General features: G+C 65.4%; 1 protein-coding gene across 1 annotated transcript; it reads right to left on the bottom strand.

Moving 5' to 3' along the window:
- Positions 1–277: 277 nt before the first annotated feature.
- ZBTB47 (zinc finger and BTB domain containing 47) lies at positions 278–9,065 on the bottom strand. The gene is made up of 6 exons (XM_056129361.1): positions 8,870–9,065; positions 4,252–5,850; positions 3,128–3,275; positions 1,765–1,880; positions 1,113–1,257; positions 278–667 (listed from the first exon to the last, which is right to left on the bottom strand). Exons 1-6 carry the CDS (start codon positions 8,993–8,995, stop codon positions 303–305), a joined length of 2,499 nt encoding a protein of 832 aa, XP_055985336.1. The 5' UTR covers positions 8,996–9,065; the 3' UTR covers positions 278–302.

Below are 9,065 nucleotides of genomic sequence, written 5' to 3'. Positions count from 1 at the left end.
GCTGGGACTCAGGCCCCCTCCAGTGACCCCCTCCCCTCCCTACCTCCTTTGCACCCCTCTCACCTGGAGAGGGGGGCTGCAAAGTTTCACTTCGGAACAAAAAAAAAAACAGCTCCCCCACCCCAAAGCGAAGGCTTCCAGGAGTCACTGCAAAGGGGGCACTTGGGAGTGCGGTGGTCTCCAGGGACACGGGGTGCCTGCGCCCCCGGGGTCCCGCGTCCAGCTGGCTCTGGATGGAAATGGGGACGCGGCAGGTCCACGCCCTGAAGGGAGGCTCCAGGGTGCAGGTGGAGGGTCTGCAGTTAGTTGGCGCCCAGCCTCCCGCCCGCGGGGGCCGCCCCTGGGGCGGCGGTGGGGAAGAGCGGTGGGGGCGGCGGCAGGTGGGGCTGCGGGGGCAGGGTGGGGGGCAGCCCCGCGAGCAGGGGCAGGGCCGGGGGCTGCGCGGGGGCCAGGCCCGGGGCCGCGGGGGCACCGTCGGCGGCCAGGGGGTGCGTGACGCGGAAGCACTTCTCCTTGTGCGCCTTGAGCATGTTGGAGAAGCGGAAGCGCTGGCCGCACACGTCGCAGGGGTACGGCTTCTCGCCCGTGTGCGTGCGCCGGTGCCGCTTCATGTTGGGCCGGCTCGTGAAGCTCTTGCCGCAGATCTCGCAGATGTACGGCTTCTCCCCTGCAGGCAGCAGCGGAGTGGGGCGTCAGGGGGACACCCACCCTGCCCCAGCCATGCACCGGCGGAGCATGCATGTGTGCGTGCATGGGCGCGTACCTCCGTGCATGTGTGTGTGTGTGTGTGTGTGTGTGTGAGTGCGTGCACGCGGTGCAGGTGTGTATGCCTGTGCACGTGTATATACACATGTACATGTGAGCACGTGCACACATCCGCGCATGTGTGTGTGTCTGCCCACGGGTGCCCGTGCATGTGTACATGTCGTGTGAGCATGTGTGTTGCATGCATGTATGCATGTTTGCACATGTGCACATGGAAGTGTGCGTGTGTGCACATGCACACAGCCCAGACATACTGATCCCCCCTCCCTGGGCCATGCCACACCAGCATTGCCCTGAGGGTGCCCTGGAGTCCCTGAGTTGGGGGGCGGGGGCAGGGCCCTCACTACCTGTGTGGGTCTTCATGTGCTCGTCGAAGTACTGCTTCATGTTGAAGTCCTTGCCGCACCACTGGCACATGAACTGCTTGTGGCCAATGTGGATGCTCATGTGGGAGCGTAACTGGTACTTGTACTGGAAACGTTCGTTGCAGTTCTGGGGGCAGTGAAGGAGGGACACACATGGGATCACTCATTTCCTCTCTTTTTCATGCCCTTCTGAGCAAGGAGGTGCTCCTGGGGAGGGCAGTGTACGGGTGGGGCATGCAAGGCCTAAGTGGGATGGGGTGAGGGTGTCACAAAGCAGGGAAAGGCCGAAGAGCCAAAGGGAGTCCTTATGTAGAAGGCCCCAGGCCCCCTCACCTTTCCTGGCTGTTGGAAGATCCCAGCCCCACCGGCAGCTCCCCAGCCAACCTGACACCCTCCTCCCTCAAGCTCTCCAGACAGCCTGTTCCTGCCCCTGGCCCAGGCTGCAGCCCCCCAGATGGCCCAGCCTCAATGAATGGGGCCAGCTAGGTGTGCCGGGTTCAGGGAGGAGATGGGGAGCAGGGACCCTCTTTGGGAGCACCGTGCTCTACCCCCGACACCTTTAAGCAGTTGTGTCCCTGACGACCCCCCACCGCAAGGCCCAGGGTGGTCAGGGAGTGGGGTTTGGGGCACTCACCTCACACCGGAAAGGCTTCTCCCCCGAATGCTGCAGCGAGTGCACCTTGAGAGACATGCTGCGCTTGAAGGACTTCCCGCAAGTCTCACAGGTGAAGGGCATGTCCTTGGTATGGGCTACAAGGTGGTCACCATGGCTGTCACAACTCCCAGGCAATTCCTCCCCCAGGCACAAGGCCACCTCCCAGCCCCCACCTTCCCCGGAGCCTTCCTGCCTTCTGGTCCCTCTGGGGAAGCACCCCTCTCTGCACAGAAGTTTGGCTCTTCAAGAGTGAGGGTCACCATGCTCCTTAGCCTCTGGCCAAGAGAAACAAAACCTCACCCCCAGTGCTTCAGGGGTTCCCAGTCGGACTGGCCTCAGCTCAAACCCTGGCCCAGCTACTGGCTCTGTTTGGCTTCTGGAGGCTTCAACAACTTCTATAAAAGGAGACATGACAGTGGGTAGGGGGTGCCTGCCTTGCATATGGAGGACCTGGTCTCAACCCCGACACCCCATGTGGTCCCCTGAGTACCACTAGCAGTGATTCCTGAGTGTACAGCCAGGAGGGTCCCTCTACCCCCATCCCTCCCCCCCCCCACCCCCCCCCCACACACACACATACAACCAAAGACAGGAAGAAGGCCTAAGCATTGGCTGACTGGCTGGTGTGTGAACTCAGCACCCTGAGTTCTAGGTCCAACTGTGGGGGTCTGGGGCACTAAGCAGTCCAGAGGGATAAGTGAGTGCCCACAGTCTTCCAGAAAAATCTGGGAGGAATCAACAGAAGATGGGCAGGACCTCCTCAGTGCTCTAAGCTCAGACACTCCAGTCCAGGAACCCCCTCCTCCCCCCCCCCCCCCACACACACCAGCTCTGGGTTACTGGGCATATTTTGCAGGGAGGTGCAGCTCTCCACCAGTTTATACTAGACAGGTACTGACCAGTGTTATAAGGGGCCTGGGTCTGGCCAGGAAGAGAGGGTGCCTGGACACTAGCATTGATGGGGCCCCACGCGCCTTTGGGAGGGACCTTCTTGCAATGTGCAGGGGTGGCCCTGGGGGAGGGGCGCACTAAGAGAAGGCAGAGGCCTACATCTGAGAAGCCTGTGCTCTGGCAGGGCTAGAGGGGGAGGAAGTGTCCCAGGCTGGGCTGTCCTCACGCTCTGGAGGCCGGGTCCCTAGGAAGCTGCATTGATCGATCGATCCGGAAAAGGCGCTCCTTTCCCTGGGGCACACTGCCCCCACACAGCAGCGCACAGCCTGGTGGGCAAGGGCCAGCCGGCACTCTGGGGGAAACCTGCCCCGCCCCCTTGGCCAATCAGTGCTGCCCGCCCCCCCCCACCCCCCCTCCCCGGTGCTCACGGGCGCGCCCTGGCGGGACTTACCGACCATGTGCTTGCGCACGTGCGCCATGGTGTAGAACTTCTTCTCGCAGATCTCACACGAGAATTTCTTCTCGGCGTATCCGTGCACGATCTTGTTGTGCTCGTGGAGGGACCAGAGCTTCTTAAAAGCTTTGCCGCAGGTCACACACTGCGGGGGGTGGGGGGCGAGAGAGGGCGTTAGGACCAGCGTCCTGACCCTGCCCACTCCCTGAATGTGTCTCCACCTGCCTCCCTGCCCCAAACTCAAGTACGGTGCTACTTGGGAGGGGGGAGCACAGCAGGGGGGAGATCCGCTGCCCCGTCCGTGGGGCGGCCCCTCGCTGGCCCAGGCTATCTCTGCTGCGGCCACGTTCACTAAAAGAGGGCTGGAAGATGCTGGGGCGGGGTGGGGGTAGGCGAAGGGGGCTCATGGAGCCACCTCCTCTTTCCTGGCCTCGTCCACCCTGCATATACAATTGGGAAGCCAGGGTGGGGGTCCACATGGGAAGGGGCACAGGTGTGGCAGGCCAGGCAGCAGGTAGGCAGGTGGAAACCGGTGCTGCACCGGGGTGGGGTAGGGCGGGGCTGGGGAAACCCCTGGGGGCAGACTTTCTCCACCAGCAATTAGCACTTAACGCAGGCAATTAGCATCCACCTACCTGCCCCTCACGCCCCCTGGGCCCCTGGAAAGGTGAATCTCTGTCTGGCAGCCCTGGCCTGCCTCACCGCTAGGCCCCAGGTGGACACAGACAGGCTGGTGCGAGACCTGGCAGCCCCCACAAAGTCCTCAGCACGACCGCAGCCCCTCCAGATCTTCCCAAATTTCATTTCCGGCCCCCGCACCCCCCCCCCTTTCATTCAGCCTTTACTGCGGGTGGGAAAGGGCGCCCCCCTCTGGGCGAACCTTGTGCGCGCAGCCTGGGCCGCAGGTGCTCTGCGGGAGCACTGGAAACAGGCTAACCCGGCACACAGCTCTCCTCTCGCCCCTACCTGGGCCGCCCTGGCCACGAGCAAGGGAGCGAGGGCTGCGCCTTCCGATCCTGTGCGCAGGCTCAGGCCCCGGTTGCCCCCTCCCCCAGGAAGCTCTCCTCCGGCAGGGGCCTCGGAGCCCCCGTGCGCGTGGCCCACCTGGATGTTGCGCCCACCTGGATGTTGCGCTCGCAGTCCGTCTGCCGGTGCAGCAGCAGCTCGCTCTCCAGCAGGAAGCGCTTCCCGCACTGGTCGCAGATCTGCATGCGGCTGTGGGTCACGTTCATGTGCTTCTCCAGGTACCAGCGGTTGTTGAACACGCGGGGGCACTTCTGGCACGGGTGATGCTGCTTCTCCTCCAGCTTCACCTTGGCCCCAAGTCCGTCGGCGGCGGCGGTAGCCGGGGTCCCGCGGGCAGAGGCGGCGGCGGCGGCGGCGGCGGCGGCCCCCCCTGGGGGCGGCTTGGACCGCTTCCCACCCCTCCGCCCTGCCTCCTCGGGTTCAGGGGCCCCCCGGCTCCGGGCATTCTCACGGGACCGGGTGGCCATGCGACTGTGGGGAGTGGGGTCTGCTCGGCCGCCCCTGCGGCCCCCGGGGCCCTGCCTGGCCCCCGCCTCCCCCTCTTCTTCCTCTTCCTCCTCCTCTGAGCTCTCTTGATCCTGGTCGCTGTGCCCTTCCTCTTCCTCCTCCTCTTCCTCCTCCTGCTCACTCTGCCCTTCCTCACCTTCCTCCTCCTCCTCTCCCTGACTGCCACCCTCCTCCTCTTCCTCCTCCTCTTCCTCCTCCCTTCCACTGCCACCACCTTCCTCCTCTTCCTCCTCCTCTTCTTCCTCCTCTTCCTCATTGTCCTCCTCCTCGTCCTCCTCTGAGTGTCTCTGCAGCCCCTCCTCCTGGCCCAGCACCATGGTGGCAGGGCCCGTGGCAGGGCCCGGCTTCCCCTCCGGCCCCGTGGACACGTGCAGCGTCTGGTTGTTGAGGTTCACCTCCACGATGATCTGGGACTGCTCCCGGCGGCTGTAGGTGCCCGAGTCTCCCAGCTCTTCCTCGGGCTCCTCCCCTGTCTCCAGCTTGCACAGGCTGCCCGGGGCACCCCCAGCCTCATCCGCAGCCCCTTCTTTCTCCTCCTTGAAGAAGGGCTGGGTGGGCGCCACAGGGGCGGGCCCAGAGCCCCCCGGGGTGCCAGCTCCGTCCTCCACGCGCACCGAGTAGGGGTCGGGGCCCTCGCGAGCGAAGATCTTCGGCAGCCCCGGGGTATCGGCCTCCTGCTTGATGTCACAGTAGTAGGGTGGTGTGGCCGGGGTGCAGCTGGCGGCCGGCTGGGCCAGGGCCACCGTGCCGGGGCCCGGGGGGCCCAGGGAGCGGGCGTCCAGCAGCTCCTGGCAGGAGGCGGCGATGTCGGCCATCTGTAGCAGCGAGGCGGCGCTCAGCACCTCGTGCACGTTGGCGGCGTTGACCAGCAGCTTGGACGTGTAGATGAAGTTGAGGATCTGCTGCAGGCCACCAGGGGCCAGCGCCTCCAGGGACAGCTCCACGCGCTGCAGCTGCTTGTTCTGGGTGAAGAGCGAGTGGAAGAACTGGCTGTAGGCGGCCAGCACGCCCTTGTGGGCCGGGAAGACGCTGCGCTGGGGCACCAGCACCAGGTCCACGTCGCAGAGGTCGGGCTGGAAGAGGCGCTGCTCATTCAGGCGGCCCATCAAGCAGGCGAAGTGCAGCGCCACGTCCTCCACCAGCGAGAACTCGGCCGCCGGTGAGTCGGTTGTCTTCTCAACCAGCAACTGCAGGGCAGAGGGGACAGGAGAGGTCAAGGGCCAGGTGTGGGGGTGGGGCGCCCGCGAGCACGGGGACGAGAGGGGGATTTGGGCCCCTAGAAGTGCAAACACCAACAATGACCTTCTGAAGTCCACGGTGGGTGGGTTGGGGGTTATGGGTGGGTGGGTGGGTGGGGCCCCCAGCTCTCTCCTGTGAGATGAGAAAAGTCATCACAGAAGGGAAGGGGAAGCAAGGGTTGGGGAAAACCTAGTGGCCTCGGGAACTTCTGGGACTACAACGAGGGTCTTCCTGGGCAGGGCCCAAGGGCAGTACCTGCCACGACCCCCAACAGCAGTCACCTCCCCGCAGGTTTTGCCACCACGAGGTGGCTCCCGGTGTGTTAGTACAGGAGGGCTTCTTGGAGCCACCATGGGAAGTTACCTAATCCCCTAAACCTGAGGATTAGGTGGTGGGTTTCCCAAGAAGTGACGTGGGTAGCATTTCCGGAGCCCCTAGGACCTGCTCACAAAGGAAACAAGCTTGCAGGGCCCAGGCACCCGAAGGCTGAGGGCTGGGAGTCAAGCTCACTTGCTCTCTCCCGTGCCTCTGGCTGAGGAGTGATCAGGGCATTTATTTAAGGGCAGCATCTAGAACAAGCCCCCTTCCCCCCCCCAGCAGTGGCCCCCAAGGCCCAGGCTGCAGAGGGAGACGCCTCTGAGAGGATCCCGGACTCGGAACTTCAGCCCACGCTGGCCGGCTCCCTGCTGCAGGAGGTTGGGGAAGCACCAACTCCTTCATTGCTCGTCAGAGCTCAGGCCAGGCCACATGCATGCACAGACACGCATGGACACACACAGAAGCAGGCACACGCCCAGTCACCTCAGTAACTCCCCTGGGGGGGCGGTGGTTCTGAGGACACGGGAAGACACAGCTGTGTCACCTCATGCTTGGAGGCAGGATGCCCCCGGATCCCTTTCCTGCTAGGGGTCCAGATGGGAATGTCTGGGCCAGAGGTAGCAAGAATGTGTCAGCCTGGAGCTGACACCACAGGGGCCTCAGGGAGGCCCAGCCTGGGGGTTGGCTGTAGTAGGGGTTGATCTAATCATCCCTGGTTCCCCCACAGTGGCCTCCCCACACAGGGGCTGCCAACTGTCCTACAGGCTCCAGGCATTGGCGCTTCTCAGGCCCCCTACAGCTAAGGGGCTCCTGTCCACTGCCACAGACCATTAGCTCCCTATTCTCCCCTAAGAATCTCCCGGGGGCTCCAGGAAGTTCCGATTCAGTACATTCACTGCCCACTAGGACATGCCAGCTGGTGGGGCAGCAGCAGAGGGTGGGGCCAAGACTGGGCAGGGGAGTGAGGTCTTTGTGCTCAACTTTCCAGGCAGGTGAGTGAGAATCCAGGCCTCAGGATGACCCTTAAAGTGGCCCTCAGCGCCACCTGCTTCCAGACCTGCCGGGGGCCTCACCCACCGCTGCTCTCGGGCCCCATGCAGGCCAGGATGCCCTCCACTCTCCAGGGTCAACATCTTCGTCTTGTTCTTGCCACCAGCAGGCTTCCTTCCCCCACCCCACTCCCCCAAGACACGCCCCATCCCTCCCTGTCTCCATGCTGCTGGCCATGCAACAGGGGAGAGAGGGCCAAGTCCCCGCCCCTCCCCCTGACTCAGTTTGATTCATCCTTGGGCCCAAACGCTAGTGCTCATGCTCAGTCTAGCCGGGGACACTGAGGTTCAGAGCAGTGGGGCCCCCAGTGAGCGCAGAGGACTCAGCAGCCCAAGGCTGGCTTTCTTGGTCTGTCTCAGAGAGCCCCTGACCCCAGGAGCTGCTCTGCTGACCACTCCCCCAATCCCACTTAGAGCCACTTCCCACCTCCAGGGCAGAGGACTGGGGTAATGTGGGGCTCTGAGGAGTGGCAGGGACCAAGGGAGGCGGGGGAGGAGGCTGGAATGAAGAGGTCTGTTCGGGGAGCCCACTCAGGGTTCTGCTCCCCCTTAAGGTAACGCCCTTGGTGCTCACCTGTCAGGGAAAGGTGAGGCTGGGCTGAGGGCTGGTGCCACCCTGAAGAGTCCATGTGAAAGAGGGTACCCCCTGCCGAGCCATGCCCTCCGGGGTCTGAGACCCTCACAACCTGCCTGGATTTCCCGCCAAGGGGTCATCCAGATGTCCCTTCCAGTGCACTGCTGCCCGTCCCAGTGCCCCGCCCCCAAGTAGTGCCCACCAGATGTGCCCGTTTCCCACACTGCGGTCATACACCCCACTCCTGTGTTCAGGCCAGGAGGCCCGCGGCAGTGGTCAGGCACTCCTGTTTCAGACCCGGAGATGGGCGGTGGGAGTGTTCCTGGCTTCAAAGGTTCCTCCAAACCGTGCTGCGGCAGGGGGGTGGGGTGGGGGGTGGGGGCTAAGTGCCCAGGGCACCTGCTGAGGCGGCCCCCTGCACTCTCCAGCCCCTCAGCGATGCTCCTAGCGCTGGGGAGTGAGGAGGGGTCCTGGGTGCTGGCTCCTCCTTTGGGGGTGGGGGTGGGGGGTGGTCTGTGTCAGCCTCCCCCCCTCGCCCCCCAACACACACCGGACCCACCCTCCTTCCTAGGGAAACGGGCCCAGAGAGGGCGGGGGACCGGCCCAAGGTCACACAGGAGTTCGAACCCAGATTGCGAGCCTCGCCCCCACCCCGCTGGGCCCAGGCGCCCCCCGCGAATCCCGAGGCTGGGCGGCTCCAGCGCCCACGTGGCCCAAGGCCCAGGCGGGAATCGGAGCTCGCCCCCCGGCCACCCCCTCCAGCCCCCGCCCCCAAGCCCGTCACCCGGGCGGAGGGCGGCGCCGCCGCGTCCGTCCGTCCGGGGCTCGGGGAAGCGCCCCCCGCGGCCGTGCCCCGCCAGACCGCAAGGCGCGCGCCCCCACCCCAGGAATTTAACCCCTTCCTCCCCGCCGGGGCAGCGGAGCCGCGCCGCGGGGGAGGGGGGCGGGCGTGGGGGTCGGGGGGGGGGTCACGCGGGCGGCGGGCAGGTGGGCGGATAAGCGGGGGGACAGGCGGGCCTTGCGTACCATGGTGCCGCGGCGCTGGGGGCTCACAGGGCCCCGCGGGATCGCGCTGCCCCCGGCGGCCGGGCCGGGGGCCGCTCCATGAAGCGCCGCGCTGGGGGCCGCCCCCGCGCTCGGCCCCGCGACCATGGCCCCCGGGGGCGCGGGCGGGCGGAGGCGCTGGGCCGGCGAGTGCGGCCGCCGAGCAGCTGCGGCCCCG

This window comes from Sorex fumeus, unplaced genomic scaffold (assembly GCF_029834395.1).
Source record: "Sorex fumeus unplaced genomic scaffold, SorFum_2.1 ptg000072l, whole genome shotgun sequence".
Taxonomy (NCBI): domain Eukaryota; kingdom Metazoa; phylum Chordata; class Mammalia; order Eulipotyphla; family Soricidae; genus Sorex; species Sorex fumeus.
This window is presented reverse-complemented; position numbering and strand designations above follow the sequence as displayed.

What these genes read in the sequence shown, in the direction of transcription:
- ZBTB47 (XM_056129361.1), bottom strand. Translation starts at nt 8,995, where the DNA reads ATGGTCGCGGGGCCGAGCGCGGGGGCGGCCCCCAGCGCGGCGCTTCAT. An exon ending in CGTGCGCAAGCACATGGTCG is followed by an intron (nt 1,881 to 3,127) that starts GTAAGTCCCGCC and finishes ACCACCTTGTAG; the next exon opens with CCCATACCAAGGACATGCCC. An exon ending in AGAAGCCTTTCCGGTGTGAG is followed by an intron (nt 1,258 to 1,764) that starts GTGAGTGCCCCA and finishes CACTGCCCCCAG; the next exon opens with AACTGCAACGAACGTTTCCA.